We start from the raw sequence: 21770 nt of genomic DNA, 5'->3' as shown, positions 1-21770 counted from the left end.
TCATTACAGTAAGTTTATACAATATCAGTTCTGGAGTGAAAGACAACAATCCAATAGTCTGGTTTCTATTCCTGTATGGGATTTCATTAGTCTTCACACAGTTGTTGCAGTCCAGTACAGTTTATTTACATCCATGGATGGGATCCTTTCAGATTTCTCACTTCGTTAGCTTTCTCTATTTCCTCTTCTTGATTACAAAATCATCATTGCTTCCACATTTCCTTCGCAAAACTTGAGGTTTCTGTTTGTCTGAAAAAACGCAATATGAGTCAGTACAAATATCATGGTCTTCTGACATTTTTTGGTTGAAGCTCCATTAGTTGTAACTTTTGGAGGTTTTCATAAAAAAACCCTGTGTATTTGAATTGGACTTTCTCATGTAGCTTTCCTACCCACAATATTTTTTTTTGACAAATGTGGTAAAATATACTGATAACACCCTGTGTGCTTGAAGAATGTCACATTGTGGCATAAATTTTGATGGTGAAAAAGAAGTTTCTGCTTGGATTCTTTAATGGGCACTTACATTACATGGAAACAAGTACACATAAAACTTGCCTGTGTAAAATTTTTTCTCTGTTTCAAACCTTTTATATGTACCCGCTTACCTTTCAAAATTTTAAGGAGACACAAACCAAAAAAATTACACTCTAAGTGGAACAAAATAATGCAAATATATAATATACAATTACATTTACACTTCTATGATTTTGAAATTTATAAGCGTTTTGTCCACAGAGTATCCTATATTTCAAGATAGGCTGAGAAATGTGAATTTGTGTTATGGAAGCATAATGATAAACATAGGGCCAATGTCCCTGAAGCTACTATAGACATGGATACAAAATTAAGTATTTCCTGACTGTATGAAATTATCTCACTAAGGTCATCCTAGGGACCTGTAAACCAAATATTAAAGCTGTGTGACCAGCAGTTTCAAAAAAAACAAATGACCAAACAGTTGACAGATCTCTGCTGTGTTTTGTAGAGAATAACTTTTTGTGACACATGTATTGATGAAGAAGGTGGATATCTTTGATAGCTCATTTCAGGATGGCCTGACCAAAAATGGCAAAATTAGCTGCAAAAATACAAAATTGATGATTTCATCATAATTTCAATATATTACATTAAGATAAAGCCTAGGAACCTGTATACCAAATATCAAAGCTATCACTCACATGAGTAACTTTAGAGAAACAAATATTTTGACCAAAAATGGCAAAAATTGACCTAAAAATACAAAAACTGAAGATTTCATCAAAGTTCCCTATATCACACTAAGAGAACCCCTAGGAACCTGTATACCAAATATCAAAGGCATCAGACAAGTAGTTTTTGAGAAACACATTTTTGACCAAAAATGGCAAAAATTGCACCAAAAAATAAAAATTGTAGATTTCATCATATATTCAATATATCATATTTAGTTCATCTGTAGGAACCTGTATACCAAATATCAAAGCTGTCAGACGAGCGGTTTTGATGAAATAAATTTTTGACCAAAAATGACAAAAAATTCCTTAAAAATACAGATTTGCATATTTCATCACAATTTGAACAAATCCAAGTTGGGTTATCCCTAGGGATCTGTATACCAAATATCAAAGCTGTCTGACCAGCGGTTATGAAGGAGAAGATTTTTACCAAAAACGCTTTTTTTGGCAGTAATTTGCATATTTTCAACAATATCAAAAAATTACAAAAAATAGTTTCTCAAAATCATATTTTGCATCTACACAACAAATATCAAATCAGTAAGTTCTGCGGTTCTCAAGATATTTGAGTGGACGGACGCCTCACAAACGGACATACATACATACATACATACATACATACATACATACATACATACATACAGACTGACGACGGACGCCGGACGGATACCCATCCCAATAGCTACTATAGACTATAGTCTATAGTAGCTAAAAACAATATTAAAAGTTACAGCTACTGGCCCTTAAGTTTGTAGCATTATCAGCAATGAATTTGTGATGTCGCCCTCTAGACAAGCTCCTTGATTCACTCTGTTTTTAATAGCTTGAGTTGTGTTATATACTTTGCAAATGCCTGCGAATAGGCCAAACCCGGAATTCGAATCGACCACGGTACAAACAAAGCCATGTGCGCAAACGCGCTTAGACGTACGTGTATTTCCATACGCGTTAGTACACATGTGGGCTTGTTTGTACCGGCATCACGTGATTATTTGGGCGTACTGAGTCTGTAGAACGCATCGCGTCCTTTTTATTCCGGAGTAGAACCATTAAACCTATGATGCATATTGCACCAAGGAGAGTAGTGATTTATGATGGGTAGCAGTAAGTGCATGTAAGAATGACAGACAGAGCTGGTTTGTGTGTGTGTGTGTATGTGTGTGTGTTGTGTGTGTGTGTATGTCTGAGTAGAATGAGTGTGTGTGTGTATGTCTGAGTAGAATGAGTGCATAAAAAAGCACGATGGAAAAGAAAGTTGACAATGGTTAACTAGGAAACTCACCTTTGATGACATTGTCACTGGAACATCTCTGTCTTGATGGCACAGCTGTAGTAATGGGTGAATTCAGCAAGGTGTTCAAACCATGTGCTGATAACTGTACTGGTGAGAAATTACCAGAGCCAGTCTTTGCTGATGAAGTGCAGCTACCAAGGAAAACTTCATCATTGTCCGATGAGAAATAATCACTGTTATTTTGAGTTGTGCTGCTTTCCAATGATGACATGGCAGGCGATGACCAACGCGTAAATCTAATGTGTGTATTGTCATTCACAGGAGACGCAAATTTGAAATGTGTATTAACTGGATCTGGTGATTGTACGGTTCTCAGGGTATCACTTGAATTTGATTGACATCTCAAGCCCTTTGACCTTTTAGGAGATGGTTTATACTCTTCCAGTCTGAGCACATTTTTGATGTCAGTTGTTTCCTGATGTGTGATTGGTTGCACATATTCTGGCGACACTTCTCGCAGTCGTTTTCCAGCTCTGGGCGTGCCGAGATTTTCTTGTCCTGCAAAAGTTGGTGATTTGTCAAGTTCTCTTGATTTGGATCTTGTCAGATACTTGGCATTTGTTGGGGAAATCTTTTTAGTGTTTTCAACTTTCAAGAGTTTGCTTGGTGTCTTAGTCATGTCTACAAAGCAATCTGTCAAATTCGTTTCAGAATATGTCTCTTTGAAATCATGTGACAGTTGGCCACTGGGTGGCAGTTTTGTGTCAGTTCCCATAGTAGTATTTCTATTCTTTCCTCCGCTATTGTGTTTTCGTTTGCCAAATATCGGTGATCCCATTGGACTGAGTTTTTCTTCTCCTTGTATTTTCTGTGCTGGTGTCGATGTCAGTTTATCCATTATTGGTGATATGGAAGTTTTGGTTGAGTTTCGTTTCCTGCGTGGCCATTTATCTAAAGATTCTGGTGTTTTCATTTTGAGTTTATTCATGATGTGAGGTGGACTTGATTGGCAACAACTGCTTGGTGACTTCATCTCACCACCTGGAGATTTCAAAATACGACTCATGTATGTTGGCGAACACGTAGGGCAGATTTTCACCTCACTTGGCGATCTTGAACTTGACCTCGTGGTCATCGTTGGCGACACAGTTGTGAAGTGTCGTTTCAGACTAGAACTATCAGGAGATCTCAGATTTTGTGCTTTTGGTGGTGTTGGTGATTTACAAAGTGACTGCTTTGGACGCCTCATAACGTAGACCGCAGTCTCATTTTTTTTAATTCCGCCTTTTTCCGGTGACCTTGAACTTGACCTGGTGGTCATAGGTGGCGACGATACAGTTGAGAAGTGCTGTTTCAGATTAGAACAATCGGCTGACGCCAGACTTCTTTTTGTGCTGGGTGTCGGTGATTTACAGAGTGGTTTCTTTGAACGAGTCATAACTTTAATTGCAATATCATCTTCTTCTCCTCTGCTTGTTTCTTCTTTACCAGAGTCTTGAAACAAATGCATTAAACTTGTAGCGACCTTCTTTGATTTTGGAGCAGACGTTTGGGAATCATCTGCAGATTTCTGAGTTTGACCACTTCTGTTTTTGCTGGCATTCTCACATTTGTTTATTCCAGCTGAAGGAACTGATGTTGAAGTACTCCAGCTGTGTTTCTCTGAGTCACTAACTGTTTCTTCTTTGATTTTTTTCCCATCTGTTGGAAGATCAGTCTCTGTTGTCTTTGTGTTCCAACCAGCACAGACTTCTCCAATATCACGCAGAACACACCTAGGTGACATGGATATCTTTCCTGACCCTAATTCTGGTTTTACTTTGTGCTGATCAAGTCCATCGCTGATTTTACGATTCTTTATATCTACTACTGATTCATTTGCATACCTGGCAGTCAATTTTGTGGGTGTCATGCTGATTTGAGATCTGGTGTTTTTGCTGGGAGAGTCTTCTTCGCCTTCTTTCATGGAAACTTTCCTGACTCTCTTCAGAGAGTTAGGGCTGAATATTTCACACAGGAGGAAACTTGCTGGTGTTTTTGTATCAGACTGCAAAGTAGGGCTCTTGACGGTTTCTTTGCTGTCTTCTGGGCTGACAACAGTTCTTCCAGCTAACCTGTCTGCAAATTCTCTGCTCTTCTTCAAGTCCAATGCATGCTGATGCCTCGATGATGGTGATCTATCACGGGCCGAGTAGAATGAATTTCTACGTCTCAAGGTTTTGATGTACGTCCTTGGACTCATCAGACGTTCTGTTGAAATTATAATAAAGATTATTTTCAGCTACAGAGAAAAAAATTGCAAAAATTTTCTTTTCTTTTAGACAAGGAGGCACAGTATCAATAAACCAAGATCTTCCTCATTAGCGTAAAACTAAAAAGTGACATCAGAGGTACTTAACACGTGCAGTATGTAAAGTCTAGAGCACTAATATCATCTGTCATGGAATCAAATCGAAACGGCTGGATTTTTTCTGAACAAAAACGTGTCCTGCGTTTAAACTTGCAATGTAAGTTTTTCGCTGTACAAGATACATCTAGTACTGAATATACAGAGACTGCAGTACAACATAGAATTTCCATCTTTATCACAAAACATACTGGAGGAATTATATGATTAAAATAAAGTCTTGAAACTGGTCATTGCAATCCATTACAGCAAGCAATGACGATGATATTTTCAGTGTCACTTTGAGTAAAGTAAAGCAGACAAATGAACAATACCTTTGCTAGGTTTTGATGAGTCTGTCTTCATTGATTTCAATGGTGATTCTTTCACAAAGGCTACTTCAGTCACTGTCTTTGACCTCTTCCTGTAAAACACATGTATTTACAAGTAATTCTCATGGTGGACAGTCAACATGCATAATTAAAGTGTCTGCTACATCGCTGAAGTTTGGAAGATTTTGTTTTGTTGCCATGGAGAAAATGAAAAAAGTAAAAGAAAAGCTGGGAAGAGATCACTATCATTAAAGCTCCATAAGCTGAATCTTTTGACTATTTTTTCAGAACTTTTATTTTGTGGTTTCCCTACACTTTCTGCATCGAATCCCTAAACTGTAATTTAATGCCAAGTATTTAGCATCAGTGTTCTCCACAAGGGGTTTTTGACGGGCGGTGCGCCCGGCTTCTTTTTGTCGCCGCCCACCTTTAATCTCGCCCGCCCGCCTTTAATCTCGCCCGCCCCACCTTTGTTTTCTGTCGCCTAAACTGTTTTCACAGTCAGTTGTCCGAACAATATCTGAAAGCCTATTGAATAAAAATGACAGCAACTGACAACGTCGTGTAATAAAGAGGGACCGTTCACACATCTGTCGGTTTGTTTTGCAACTGCATGCAATCCTCAAATTCAATGTTCTCCGACGGCCCCGATCCTTTATTTTTTTTGCCCGATCCTGTTTCATATCCGCCGGCGCCGATACTCTTTAGTAAATGTGGTTGAAGACCTATGTTTCTCAGCGGCGATTTTGTCACGCTCTTATTTCAGCAAGCTTTTCAAGTGTGAAATGGCCGTAGTGCCGATGAACACTGGCTAAGACTTCAATTCAAAAAGCTTGAAATGTGTTAAGCTGCCGACCGTACCGTACAGACACCGTCCATTTCATACAACGGACACGGTACACTCGAAGGCTCGGTGTTGCATTTTTGCCAGCGGACACTCAGTCAAAGCATCTATGCTATGTCAACTGCCATTGCCGCCAATGTCTCGTACTTGTAAGGATCCGAAGGTCAGGAAAAGTGATTTCGATCAGATCTGGCTAAAATCGTACGATTGGTTGAGACAAATATCAGATGCAAAAAAGTATGGTACTTCGCGTGCTCAGGTCGTTGCGTATCCGAGCCAAGTTAGCCATTTTGAGATCCGTGTACGTCCACATGACGTTGAAGCCATGTGTGTCATTTCCTGTCACGCATTCGTAACTTGCATGCGATTCACTCGATTGACTTTGAGAAGCAGTTGCGTTTGATCAAGTTTCAAAATCCGTGACCGTTTTAAAATATCAAAGGCACAATGAGATGAAGTAAAAAGAAACTGCACGAGCTAAAATCATCATTCGTGTGATCATCCGAATACAGCAGCTATGTACCGTACATACGGTTCTGTAGGCCTACTGTATAGTTCAAAGGTCGCGTGTGATCGAGATCTAGTGCGCCAGCGTGCTCCACACAAACATGCATGGCAGCCTACGCCGCGCAGTTGTCGAAGTTTTGTACGTTTGCCGAACTAAGAGTCGATGAAATTTCAAATCTTTCTCTTGGAAATACTTGGTATCATTTTTTTTCGGGCCTCCCTTTATTATGAATTGAGTTTTAAAGTCAACGTATGTTTCTCTGCAGGCATGCTCCGCTGACTCCGCATTGTAACTTAGTGCATTATTCAGTCCCGTGTCAACTTGTCATGGACGTAAAAAAAAGACGTTCATGGCTTTACCAATCCGGCTACAGACAAACATATAGTAACAGAGGGTCACATGAAAACGTGCCATCATTTGCCACCGATTATTTCGAACACTGATTACTTCTCATGTAGGCCTACTTTGGAATTTTCATGTTGGTATTGTGCAATATATTTACTAAATTGTGTATTGTTTGTATTAGTTCAATGTGTTTTTTTTCACTTTGATGTTTTATTATTTATTTAAAGTAAATAGACAGGATTTAAATGTAAAAATAAATTGTATAGCTTGCCATTAATCACTGCTGAATGGAGAAAAATATTGAGAATGTCAGAAGTATATCTCATCACTGGAGTGCCTTGTGAATAGCCCTGGTGATATGTAAATTGTATGCAAATATTTTGCAAATACATACGCTAATTAGCCGCCCGCCTTTAATTTTCATTTGTGGAGAACACTGAGCATATCAACACAACCTATATGAGTATAATCTACATTGTTATTGTTGAAAATTGTATTCAAGTCCGGACTAGAATTCATTTTTAAACAATAAACAATGATCACATACAAGCTGTGTTGACAAAAGAACACTCGAAATTTCAGCATGACAACCGGATTAGGGTCAGACACGGTAGTTGATATACAGAAGCAGAATACTGAGAAACTTGACACAAGTTACAGCTTATGTCCCTTTAATATCGCCTTGACAGGAAATAGTGCATTTATGATCATTTCGGAAGTGTTTGAATCATACTTGATTTGAAATGGCAATACTGTACTCACCGAGCTCTGTCTAGTCTATTCAGCATAGCATTAGACACTTGCTTCCATTTTGGAGTCTCTGATACTTGTTTTGTTTTTAACACAAGTTGGTTTCCCTTTCTAGGTGTTGTTGGTGTCTTTGGCTTGGCCATCACACACACTGCGTCACTGCCTGCTTCGCTGCATGCTATGGACTCCTCTTCACCAGTGAACAAATTTCTTCGGACTTTCTTCACTTCTTCCTTCTTGGAATCTGGCATGAAAAATATAATAAACATGTCCTTCAAGTGATGTCAATATGTATCAGACGGACGATAAAAGTTAACAATACACTAGAAGTTCTTGGCATCCACAAAATCATCCTGCTTTCACAATTTTAATGGAAACGTTACAGACTACAAATATGAAGAAATCAACTTCATTGATAATACTTATAGATTTGAGTCTTGAATATGACCAAAGACAATAAAATCTTACATATCACCACACTGGTGTCTTGTTCTCTGTATGTCATCAGTATTTTGCTATTATCAGAGCATGTTAGTCTCACAGATTATTGTGCCCTCAGATATAAACATGGATACCCTGAATTTTAGTAAAAATATATCCCTACATTTATACCTTTTTGGTTTTTCTTCTTTCCATTTGATATGGCTCTGGATTTCTGCTTCACTTTCTGTACAGATGTAATATTTATGGAAGAATTATGAAATAATGCAGCAGAAAAGATAGAACACACACTGATGATGGTGTAAATAGCAAGGATGACTACAGAATGATTGAAATAATAATGCCATGCTGTGCACTAAGTGTGCTAGGGTCAACTGCTAGCATTTTTGTTATACTTGATGTGCTTTTTGTTTTGAGTGGCTAGTGTTTGCTAGTTTTGCACCATAGCATTGTGGGATTTTTCATAGGATACAAGTTCATCATGTGTTCATGCAAATTGTGTTGTATGCCAGAAGTCAAGAGTATAGTCAGGAGAATGTCTTTTGGTTATGACTGTAAATGTATAGTACGCATTGTGACCAAGGCTTAAAAGTGATCATAGTGTTTGATATTTTCCCTAAAATTGGATGTAAAAGTTTCATACAAACTACTTCTAACCATTCAGTGAATATAACTTCATATCAAAACATAGTTGTGTCAGGCAGAAGTAAAGGCAACTCATACTTCTAAAAACACCTTTAGCTGTACTGAGCCATGAGTTTGTGAAATGGCATGTGGATTGATGACCGAAAATTTTCATTCAAACAGATGTGATCACATCACGACAACACCATCAGTTAAATGGATACTTAATTGCAATTGCATCTATGCCATGAAAGCATATGAACTGACACTTCTTTGACCTTTGGGAAATTTGCTGATATTAAATATCAGTAATCTATCAAAGCCTGGACATGTATCACTCACCCTTTTCTGAGCAGGTTTCATTTGTACAACAATCTGTTTCTTGACGGCAGCATCAGTCAGACTAAAATGACGAGTCATGCTCCTGGTTCTTTGAAACAATCAGATGTGTACAATAGTGATTAGAATCGATATTGAAACTGAAATACAACAGTCAACTGTCAAATTTCACAATAGGTGTTGACTCATTTTACAACACTTAGTAATTTTTTTCCTTCTGAGACTCTGGCTAGTGAATGAAGCACTACGCCATCCGCTTTGATATCTATCCTCATTACTATTCATACCTCACGAGCAAACATATTCTGTATTCTTTTCCAGATGGTGCCATTAAAAGTCTAGATATGAATATTTTGTTCATCGTAAAACTTCTCTGAAGTTTAACCTTTGAGTTAACAAGAGCTCTGAGCTATTCAACCTAACACAATAGGTACATCTTCCCTTGCAGTTTATCACTGAGTAAAGCCATACCTTGGTTTGACTACTCCCTGACTGTCCAGTGACGTTACAGATCCAGCAGACTGGCATGATGCAAGGCCTTTGCTGTCATCATCATTATCATCATCATCATCTTCATCATCTTTGTTTTCAGAATATACTTTCAGTTCATCCGGTAGCGGTTGCATCATCTCTTCATAAATGGCACACAGGAATTTGGGACAGACATAAAGATAGCTGTAAAGGAAACATTGGATGTGAATTATGATAGATACAAAAGACCACACTTGAAAAATGTGAAATAGATGTCTGGCATATTTCCTGACCTAGATGGATTCATAATGACAGAAAGATTTATTTAACCAGCAATAATTGGCAGGTGTTTGCTTTTCAGCCGTTTGTTAGATGAATGAATGAATGCATGAATGAATCAGGGCTCGACGCAAGGTCAAATCATCCACTAGCCCGAAGGACTAGTAGCAGTTCATTTTTAGTAGTCCTAAATGAAATCTACTAGTCCTGCTAAAGCAAAGCCAAATGTTGCTCTCATGTTGTAAAGAGGTGTATACTACCATTCTCATATTTTTTGTCGCAAAGGTTTTTAAACCCAATAACTAACTTTCATGCAAGCACTAGCACATTTGCTTACTGCAAAATGTTTAATTTTGAATCATATATAAACCACAAAAATAACCTGAATGAAATGTCCTGTATAGGAGGAGAGGTCATGAAATATAGCCTATTGCCATCAAGAATAAAATCAGACGTAGGGATGAATTTCTTGGAAAATTCTTCATAGCTCAGGTAGTGCACCATTAATTTGCAAAGAACATGTTTGTTCATGGTGGGGACAGATTTGTTTCTCCAGAACTGAAATTCGTACAGCCATTCACAAATGTTCCTGTGGAGTGATATTTTTGACACATATCACATTTTAAAATTGACCACTTGTGAGGAGGACCTCTCATTTGTAATAATGGTTTGTGAAAAATTTTGTTTTTAATAGTAAAAATGTTGCATTTTACCATTTCATGTGCTTGTGTCTTTTATGAGTTTTTGCCAGTTACTGGTAACAAAATGTGATTAGCACAAAAATAACCAATGACTCCCAGAAGTGATTGGATACAACAGTCTGATACACCCATTTCATACGTTGTTTTTTCACTACTGTTTTAAGGTTCACTTCACTATTATTGCCCCAATAATTTACACTTTTCCACTAAAATGGCAAAACAATAAGTTGCTAGCACCAAGTTATTATCTGTGAGGATTCCCTCACCCGTGCAAGCAGTAGCAACTTGCCATAGCACTGTTTTGGCAAGCTAGATGGTTCTTTTTAAGATCAGCTTCAATCAAGCTAGGGGGTCTTGACTATATATGGAGGTCGGCATGTGGAGGCATTCTAATGCAGGGTCAAGCTGGCTACGAACTATCGGAGGTGTTGTTCGGGAATGCCCCTGAAGAAATCTTGATAAAAATCTTCTTTGAAAGGCAAGGATACAGTGTTTGAACGAAATTGTGGGGTTGCTCATGTTTTTAGGTGAAGTGATGAGCTTCAAGCAAACCAAAATACACAACGTGCAGACAATTCTGTTTTGCTCAGCGTTGAGCCATGTTTCCCGGGGCCATGTTAGTGGCATGTACAGTACAATTTGATTCTCCGTAGCAGGTAAACTGTTTCATTTTAAGTTGGTGATCAATAAAGTTTGCTTCACTGTTTCACTGTCCAATTTGTTTTGGTAAAAGTTAGTTTATTTTTATAAAAATGATCGAGCCTTGGTTCATTCTTGTCGAATGAGTGGCCCGGTGTCCCATTAGTTTTGTAGCGATAAACTTTCCTGGACAACTATGGAACTTGAAAATTGCACTAGTCCGCAGGACTACCTCCAAAGACATTTTTACTAGTCCTCTTGAAAATTTACTAGCCTCGGGCTAGTGGGCTAGCGCTTATGTCGAGCCCTGAATGATGACTTGAAAAATGCTACAAAAATACTACCACTACAATCTTTGCACTTGCTTTGAACCGAAAAATTTTTAAACTATTAAACAAATTTCATCTGAAATTATGACATCATCACTCTGGTTGTCACTAGGCTCTGGAATGATGACTTTTGACAACTGCAATTAGAGCTCCCTTGTTGTATTGTATCAATGAAGCCAGGTCTGGTTCACTCATGTTACTTTTCATGTAACTTATCAACATTTAAACCACACAATACTATTGAACCAAGCTCAGTTGCCAAGAAATCACTGCCCTATGCATACTACTAGCAGTTTTTCTGTCTACTTCAATGGTACTATTCTGATTTTTCATATAGATCTGAAACTTGCAAGCAGTCAATAAATTCAGCTTCAGATGTACCACTCTAATGTTACCATCTTTCCTACAAGCATCAATGTTTAATATCACTAGCCTGATAGAAATAGCCATTCTAATACACCAACAATGATGGGAAGAATTAATGACTTACTTTTCCAAGAGCTCTTCCTTTAAGAATGCTGCATCTCGCTTCTCACCGGGATACATTAATGTTAGCATTCCAAGTAACACATGGATCTGTGGAAATCATGTTGACAAGGATTTCGTGAAAAAAAGTAAACAAAAAAGAATTATGTAAGAATATCATGACAAGACTAAGTGAAAAGAAAACAAGTGGTGAGACGACTGTCTGTGTAAGACTTTAGGTAGTATAGAGCCACCATGAAGACCTGTGTTTTTCTATAGTACACTAGTTTAACACATTTATTCTCTCATGTTAAAATCTGACATTCGTAAAGAGATTTACAGGGAAGCATTTCCTGCAGAGAATAGGAATTTTACAGGGATTATGAATGAGAGATTTTATCCTTGAACATCTCTGGTTGCTCTACGATCATTTTATGGAAAATATATCTGGAGTACTGAAACAGCTACACACAAATTTTGTAACTTCTCATGTTGTAAACCATCTTGTTCAGCTTTGACAAAATGAAAACTGATGACAGCTTTCAATTTTTCCTATAGTATATGATACCCATACTTGAACAGCTGCATAACGCACCATTAACCCTTGTGCAAATACACTGAGCAGGGCATACTTGCACTCTCTTGCAATGACATTTCTGTACATGACGTTTCTTTTCACAACCTAGAACTACCTTTCTGAACTCTGTCCGCACTTTACTTACCTGATCAAGGACATCACTAAGGTCGTCTTTAGAAGGCATGTAAATTTCTTGTTCTATTCTCAGTAAAACCTGTAACATTATCTCTTGTTTTTTCTTAAGTTTGCCAGCATCACTGTCATCATTTGCATATTTTTGTCGAAGTTCTTTATCACTAAGAATCAGCTTATCCACAATGCATCTTGCTTTGCTCTGGTAGAGATAATGTACACAACATGGTTATTAATCTATATTTTAATTCCAAAAGCCTTAGTCTATTCCATTTATCATACACACGAGACGCACATGTACAACGCACTGGTACTGAGAATGTTGTTCTCTGCGTATATATATGCTGAACAGAGCTTTGTTTATTTCACAGTACATTGTATATACAAAACCAAGTGAGATGAATACATTAAAATCGCCTGTTTATACAAACACAAAATTGTTTTGCTTGAAATAGTGTTTTTATAGATTCAAATATTTAAATAAAAGCATGAAAAGGTGTGTAAAGTTGTTTCTACCTGTTCTTTGTCTTCTAACTCAGCTTTGAAGTGATGAAGTATTGTATATACAATATCTTGAATAGCTTTGGAAAATGAAATCTGCTGAGGAAAATCAGTAAGATTACAGATATTACATGTAGTTATTGTATGTGATTCAGGTTCTCTGTACAGATGTTGGTTTGTGGTTGTGATTTTTTTTGTTCACTACCCACAATACAATACTATGTTCTATTTGACATGCCATACAAGGCCATCAGAATATCAGACATGCATGCACATGACTTGAACAAGCATAGATTGTGCTGCTGTTTTATAAACACTGTATTTTCTGACATGTCAGAGTAATACTAATTCTGGCAGTTTAACCTGTTCACCCCTATTCCCTGTAGACAGGTCCACTGCCACCATTGATAACAATGGGTTTGGGCCGAACCACGACGGTAAAAGGGTTAAAGAGTCTTAATAAATAAACTTTGCCCAGGGGATTTCTTGATTCATATCACTGTGCAATTCCTGTCAAAATTATACCCCTCAAATTACAAATAGATTTGATTTTATGGGGAAACAAACACCTGATCATTAGTGATATTTTGGTTGTACTACCTGTGTTTTATTGAGACAATTCTCATATTTCTCCTGAACACACAGCAATAAATCATCCTGACAGGTGAACTTTATGTGACCTGTAAAATAAAAAGATAAACTGAATTTTGAGAATGTTATGTTAGAGCAAGAGTGTTCAGAATGTTTAGGATAATGGACTCTTACAAAACGATGAACACTCATCAAGTCTAAAGTGATTTTTATTTTTGAAACATTAAGTTACTTTAGCTATTTATTGGTAACTGTTTTTAACTTCAATTTCTCATATTAATAGAGAAGTCAGAGCTTACTCAACAGAAAAATTTCATTAAATTCAGTTTGGTAAAAAATATTTTTGGAAGTAAATGATATCCAATGATGGACTTAAATGAAAGTAAAATAATCTCACCCCAACAAAAATGCATACACATCTTAAAAAACACACAGTCACTCAGTCACTATGACGTGACTCAAAAGCAAGGATAAGTTCATATTAAAGGCCCTATAGCTGTATCTTTTTCGCATTATTTTTGTGATTTTACTTCCAAACTAAAACAAGTTCGTGGGAATGTACTCATTGAGGGGTGTTGATACAGGTAGAATAAACTGTCCACTGGGACTGCATGTGCAATTTTGAGCAAGATAAATAATAAATGTTTGCCCAAACATAAAATGGCGCCCTCATGCATATAAAGCAAAAAACACAGTACGCAGTGCATATATGCATTGGAATCTTCACAGAAACAACAGAGTAGTCATTGACAAATATAATGCATAGTGCTGAATGTTTTCCACTGGGACATCATATGCTTTGTTTTCTCTGTAATATTACCCATTTTTAAAAATGGCAGGAAATCAAAATAACGGTTAAAATTTAAATTTGCTTGTCCAAGTTTTCAGTGGTAAAAGACTATATCCTTTAAATTTGTAGAATTTAAAGAAAACCAGAGAAGAAAGAAAGCCTTTTTCAGGTCCACAAATTTCAAGAGTTACAGCTACAGGGGCTTTAACAATGACTTGTCTGCAGGACCACCTTACCATTGATAATGTCTTTTTCAATGTCTTGTCTTCTTGCCTGACTTTCTGCTTTTTTCTTTTCCTCCTCCTCTTTCTTCTCAGGACTTTTCTGAGATTGTTTGTTGACAACTTCTTTACTCTTGTCTACCATAAGTTCTCCTCTCAGAAGATTCATGGATTTGGTTCTCCTGAATGGCTTTTTCACTTTAGCTTTCTTATTTTCTACAAAATGACACACACATAGAAAGAATAGGGAATGACGATTAACAAAATCAACAGTGAAAATATTGTTATGGTTTTCATTGATATTAGCAACAACTGTTAAAGGGAATTACCCCGTTTTCTTAGAAATTTGCTGCCAGGTTATATCAATAAGATAGAATGAAACTCAGGGACAGATATTCAGACCTTCAAACTGTTACAATATGCTTTAGGCCTCACACTGGGGGGTTGGGAGGGTGGAGGTGCGTTTTGAAACTTATATAATTAGATAACGTTTTCACCAGCTTCATTTTCTGGAAATGTAGAATTTTATTTCCGTATTAAAATAGACAGAACTCAGAGATGGCGGCCATTTTGAATTTCAAATGTTGGTCACCAGGGTGACCCCTGGTGATCTTGAAAGAGAATGGTCCAAAGCTTGCTTGACAAAAGTTTGAGCGAAACTTTATACCTTTCATTTTTCACAGTGTGAACTACCTTACCAGAAATAAATCACAACAAATCTACGCTTTCTTCATATCATGGTAATATAAGCATACATGTATCCATAAAAATCTTTCATATCTTCAGAAATATTAAAGGTTCACAATGGTACACAAATACCAACCTTCTATCTTGTCATCTTGCACAACTTTTACTTCTTGTTTTTGTTGTGTTTTATTCTTCTGGTCCTGTTTTTCTCTCCAGTACATCTCCTGAATGTCTTGCATCAGACTACTCACTGGTCTTTTGTCAGTTTCTTCATCTGACACTGGGATGCTGAAGATGGAGTGAAATGCAACCAAGTAGCAGATTACCTAACAGTTATTACAATAATGCAAATGCTGCTATATGCAAAATGTTAAATAATATCAGATATGAATTGTGATGCTTGCCAATGTGTTTGTGTTAGCCAAACGGAAGATAAATGATAATTTTCCACAAAACTAGAAAACTGAAGCTTATTCAAATGCATACAGGCAAATGCTCAAAATTTTGTTTCAAAAAGATGTAATGTGTGATGAGTTCAGATGTTACTCTGGTGTACAATTTGGTTATTTCTCTGATCATTTCAAAAAGTAAATTTTGTCAACAAGTGAAATGGTCAGACTGGTTTCATATGATTTGTAACACTCTTACATAGATGGCATTTTAAGTTTAGCATTTTCTTTACGGTACAACTGTATACAATATACCTTCAAAGTTTAAAATCATATATACTTTTACTCTGTGTTACAACATGCATTACAATGCCTACTGTGATTGAACCTCTTCTGTCTGTCTTTGAATTGTTATGAGTATGTTATTTCACTAAATCATACAACAAAACTATAAAACATTAAATGATGACATCTTTCTTACTTGATAAGTTCTTGAACTAATTTCTGGCATGCTCCATAGCAAGGATGGCTTGAATACCACGGTTCAATTATCTGAGATGTCACAACTGACAGACCTGTGCTAGACAATGTGGAACTATGGTCTGTAGAAAGGAGAGAAAATTTGTAGAAATCTAAGTACTATCACAAGATGTACCTAGTAAATGCTACTGTACAATTTCAACACATTTCCAGAATTCCTGCTTCTTTTTATTTGAAGTTCTTTATGTGCACATTTTTTGACATTTCTGCTAGATGCAACAGAGGTCAACCATTATAAAACTGTGAGCATTTTGATAATGAAACAAAAACTTCATATTCACAGAAAATGGTCCAGTCCTTCACATTATTTGATTCTTGGTTGTAAAATTTCCTTGGAACTCCTTTCTTATACAGCCATATTTTTTTTAATGTTAAGAAGGGGATGGGGTATCAAATATCATTTGGTAGTATCAGTGAAAATTATTTCCTGAAGTTCTTATGTTATTTCATACTATACACAGACATACGTGTCTTCATGAGGAAGATATTTTGTTTGATTTCTCAGCTGTTTTAAAATCTTCTGCGATATTGAAACATACCAGGATTTCTAAGATGGAAACCAAAAGCTAACTTACCCTCATTTCTCAGACGGAATCCAAAAACTAACTCTTTCTCAAGTGACAGAATCTTCTCAGGCTGAACGATCCTGAGGGTTGCCATGGTGAAGGTCAGAGGTTGTAAGACAGCAGTCACAGGTAATCCTGTGATTACATTGCAGAACTCAACGACCTGAAAAATACAACATTCAGTGATGAAGGTTTTCAATGGGAATTCATTTCAATACATTTTCTCTTAAAATTAGACATTTGCAAGTCCATTCAGTAAACAGTGTACTTGCAAATATTTGATTGTTATAATTTTACACAATATGATCTATACATGTAAATATATAAAACATGATTCTGTACTTCTTTATAATAGCTCTATACAGTGCATTCAATCACATACATCTAAAATGATCTTGCTGGCTTTTTTTAGCTCTTGATAAGCTCTGTTCTCTACATGTATTAAAAGAATGTTTTCAAGTACACATATTCTCCCACTGTAACAAAGAAATCCTTTTCTGACAAGTGTACCTTCAACCCTTAAATTGCCTGTTTGATGATAGATTCAACTTACCAGTGCAAGTTGCTGTTGGGCCAGCACACACTGTAGACTTTGAAACCAAGAGGAGATTGAGGTGTCGTCTTTCTCCCCACTCTCTGAATTGATTGTGGGACATGGCATTGATTCCTGAGACACAGATGAGCTACCAGCCTGATGGTTGAATCCGACACAACCATACACTTGTTGCAAGTCACACATATCAATGGCTAAGCAATGACTTGGCACTACACCACATATGTACATATGTTGTACTGGGGCATCATTGAGACTGGTTTCCTTCAAAATCTTCACTGATGTCACTTGTCCTTGATCCGTCATTGTCAGAGCTTTGTCTACACCCATCACACCACTTTGTCCACTGCTCTCACTTGCCTTGGGTAAAGCATCAGCACTCTGTACACTAATTAATGAAAAACTATTGTCACTGATCAGAGTTCATGAAAAGATATAATTTGCTATACAAATGTGTTATTTACTGTGGATGCCAATTTGTACCTGAGACCAACTTTGATAAGCACTTACCATTTTCCCTCGCGATCTTCCAATATCCCCAGCACCCAAGTACTTTGGTCAGTGTTAATTACCAGTATAAACATACACTGCGCCTGCTGTAGATCCTATCATATTCAAAACATTGTCAAATTTTTTTCACAGTAACTCAAAGACAAAAAATTACAAGCAGTAAATGTAATGGTAAGTTTTATAGCAAGGTGAAGGATTACTGGTGAGATACAGGGAAAGTCATGCAGAAAACAGCACATGATTACATGTCAAAATTCTACACTCGGACAACAATATATCATCTGTAGAACTCACATTGTGTTTGTTGATTTTCCTTTTGAAAGAGGTAACAACTCCAGCTTGCAATAAATATCTGTTCCTGTATCTGTAAAACGGAAAACGATATTTTATTAAAGGGGAAGTTCACCAAGGATGATTTTTACATATGTGGTAGCTCTGTGGTCAATTACCAAGGAAAAACTATTTTCACCATTTATAACCCGCAACATTTTTTACAAAAACCGATAAAAATAGTACAGGAAGTTGCCCATGTAATTTGAATCATGGAAAAAAAGCTCCAAGCTTGGAGCTTGCATAACGTGATATGCAAAGGAACATTTCCGAAAGGGTATGGCCCCACATTGACCACTCACAGTAATACAGTAGTCAACAGCAACACAAAATCTGACAGTGGATAGTTTATTATAAGTGAATTATCGTTTATGCAAGGATACTCAGTATAAACAAAAGTTATGTAAATACGCACAGCCTGGTTTAAGCATGGGTGAGTGGACAATGCCATACCCATGGAAAAATGGTCCCTTCCATATCACATTATGCAAGCTCCAAGCTTGGCGCTTTTTCCCATGATTCAAATTACATGGGCAACTTCCTGTACTATTTCTATCGGTTTTTGTAAAAAAATCTTTCAAGTTATAAATGGCGAAAATAGCTTTTCCGGGTAAGTGACCCCAAAGCTAGCTCATTTGTAAAAATCATCCTTGGTGAACTTCCCCTTTAATTGGTAAATGTTACATCACTTCATTCTTTTCATGGACCAGTCACACTTTCTATGCATTATTCACAAAGTACATGTACTGAATGTCCATGTATTGACAGAGCAAGACAGATGACAAGAAAACTTGAAACAGAGGATATGCGAATTGACTTGGTTCCAGCATTCAAAAGATATTTTATTCAAATTAACATTTCCACAACACAAAAGTTGCCTTCATTAGGGTTACACTGATGAGGAAAACAAATATTAAATCCATGATGGTATAAATCTGAAGAGTTTTAAAATAAATAAGTTAATGAGAAAATACTAAAGAATTGTGTGATAGGTGTTAGTATACATGTGACAAAACTTGGCAAATGAGAGAGTGAGATGGGCGTTTGGTTGCCTAAAGTCATTTTCAGTGCCAACATAGAGTGTAACCTGAGTATAACTTATTGCATATTGCTACATCTCAAGCATCAACTCAACAAATGTAGCATCCATATGCACTGTGGTTGAGAGCAAAGTGGAAACAGATACTCACCTTTCTTTCTTGAAAGTAAGACTTGAGCTTCATTACAAAACGGTACGTCATGAAAGGGGCCGTTCGGTTTTGATGCAAAATATCCTGCAACTGAACTTATCGGCAGCACTCCATCAATCCACGGACAATTTTTCTTGGCTTTCCGTTGGGTTTGTAGAGTGGAATTTTCATTTTCCTCCTCTGTCTCAACATTTCCTTCTTCAGATTCAGTTGCCTGCACACTGTGGATACCCAGTACTGACTGAATGTTTGTTGTCATACACCTGCCAGTGTTTAGTATGGCGTTAACGGGTATGATCCTACCATTGAGATATTCTTCCAAGACTGTTGACAACACAGAATATCCAACAAGGTCATCTGGATGTCTTGCCTGTAAATATAACATGGGAATAAAATGAATATTGGTTCTTAAAGGGACAAAGTCAGCCATTTTTCATGAATTTTGTTTGATACGAGATACCACTGATATTTTTTGACGTGTTGAAAGATACTGAATATTATTGGCTGATAATTTTAGTTTTTAGCGCAAAGATGCAGTTGGACTGTCGTGACAGCATCATTTAGAAGTTGATGTGCATGCCCCATTATGCAACATGTACAATGTATTAAGCGCAATCTCTAGATTCCGTTGGCGCAATGTTGCGTATTGCCTTTGCACCACAGATTGCGCCGATTAATAAAAGCCAATACACTGAATTTAAATGAACATTTTTCAAATAAGATGAAATGATACTGCAGAATCTGAAATAATCTTCATCATCTTCCCTACATTTCTTTCCCACACAAAAATAAAACAATCAGGAAAGGACACATTGACAATAAATTTTGGCCAAGTCCTTTACTGCCTGGTTCAATTTCATACTGATGAATTGTACAGATGTGTTCAAATCCAGAATGCTCCAGAATTATATATGCAACTACTTTATACATATGTAGGTCACGGGTGTGGATTGGAGCCCAACTATAAGCAATGATGTGACATCACCATACCAATACCAAAACGCATTGACATTGATTTGAAGGGAGTGCATATGTACCATAGGAATCCCGCTTCCATGGCAACAATAGCTCGCGTCTGTCGCTTGTCTCATGATTGTCGTTGCGGAAAACCCTTCAAAATGGATCTGAAACTGATCAGGTGCCTACTTACAGATTCCTGCCGACACCATCCTCCAGTATCGATCCAATACAGTCGGATTTTATGCACATCGTGAAACTGGCTGTACAGGCTATTCGACATCAGTAATTCCTTCAAACCTTTCGCATTGACGGAACCTGCTGATTGTCCGCTGAATACCTGTAACGAACTTTCACTGCATGGGCACGGGGACAGTATGAATACATAGTTTCCGTGTAGTTCTCTTCGGTCTTGTTGCTTGGACAGTGGTCGCGTGACGGGTTTTTTAGGAGTAGGGGAACTGATATCTGGTAGATCCCATTCGAAGTCCTGGGTCACCTCTGTCAACGAAGTTTTCACTCTGTTCACTGGACTCCCGATCTCCCGTAAACGACTGGATTTCTTCGCTTCCAGTGAACTGTCTATTTTGAAATTGACGATTTCGTCTATTCTACTGATAACATCACATTCGAATTCTTTAAAGTTTTTCAAGTTGAAATCTTTGAAACTGCATCGGGCGCATCGTTCGTATTTTGGTTCCCGAGTGTATACAAACTTGTAGCCCCATCTTAGCGATTCGGTGGTTTCACGCTTATTACTGAAGAAGTAGAGGAGTTTGAGAGCTATCAATCTTACTGTTGATGAGTATTCCTGAAAGTTGATGTGATCATGTCCACTTGATGATGCGGAAAGCAAGTCAATAATCAACACGACTTGATGTTTCTCTAGACTTTGAACAACCGCGGCCATTTTAAATTAAATTCCCAGCATTCTCATGCAACAGTATTGCGCTTGCGCAATACACACCTCAACCCAACTGGCGGGAAATTGCAAGGTCAGACCAGTCAAACGTCAACACAGCATAGCATTGGGAGATGGGAGTGACAGTGCCTTTGTACCCATATATCTATCCACGACGATTTTCGAAGAAGTATGCAATATAAATGTCGAGCAGACCAAACTTATGGACAACAAAAGCGTTTCACTTGCACAGAATTGCAATATGAAAATACAGAGTTCCATTCGAAATGTACTTTTTAGGGACTGTTCAGAATTTAATTCCAGGGTGGGCCTTGAGAATTTTCTATTTTCCTGGTGACATATTAATAAATATATATATATATATATATATATATATATATATATATATATATATATATATATATATATAT

General features: G+C 37.1%; 1 protein-coding gene across 2 annotated transcripts; it reads right to left on the bottom strand.

The window, feature by feature from the left end:
• Positions 1-22: 22 nt before the first annotated feature.
• LOC139121966 (treslin-like) lies at positions 23-21378 on the bottom strand. 2 transcript variants are annotated; one of them, XM_070687304.1, is made up of 19 exons: positions 20632-21378; positions 19482-19851; positions 18256-18325; positions 17452-17839; positions 16908-17061; positions 16274-16394; positions 15540-15691; positions 14732-14932; positions 13715-13794; positions 13130-13213; positions 12627-12815; positions 11930-12015; positions 9492-9695; positions 9024-9111; positions 8229-8283; positions 7629-7860; positions 5173-5261; positions 2500-4701; positions 23-249 (listed from the first exon to the last, which is right to left on the bottom strand). In XM_070687304.1, exons 1-19 carry the CDS (start codon positions 21346-21348, stop codon positions 176-178), a joined length of 5556 nt encoding a protein of 1851 aa, XP_070543405.1. In that variant the 5' UTR covers positions 21349-21378; the 3' UTR covers positions 23-175. The 2 variants fall into 2 exon arrangements, with proteins under 2 accessions (XP_070543405.1, XP_070543406.1); XM_070687305.1 differs by having other exon boundaries at positions 13130-13210.
• Positions 21379-21770: the final 392 nt, after the last annotated feature.

The sequence above is a fragment of the Ptychodera flava genome, chromosome 21, assembly GCF_041260155.1.
Source record: "Ptychodera flava strain L36383 chromosome 21, AS_Pfla_20210202, whole genome shotgun sequence".
Taxonomy (NCBI): domain Eukaryota; kingdom Metazoa; phylum Hemichordata; class Enteropneusta; family Ptychoderidae; genus Ptychodera; species Ptychodera flava.
Note: the sequence above shows the minus strand (reverse complement) of the source record. Positions and strands in the feature narration are given on the sequence as shown.

Bases quoted from the DNA above. Each gene is read 5' to 3' on its own strand.
- LOC139121966 (XM_070687304.1), bottom strand. From the start codon at position 21,348: ATGGCCGCGGTTGTTCAAAGTCTAGAGAAACATCAAGTCGTGTTGATT. The intron at 19,852-20,631 runs GTAAGTAGGCAC...TTATATTTACAG, and splicing joins GATGGTGTCGGCAGGAATCT to GCAAGACATCCAGATGACCT. The intron at 13,795-14,731 runs GTAAGGTGGTCC...TTTATTTTACAG, and splicing joins TGAAAAAGACATTATCAATG to GTCACATAAAGTTCACCTGT.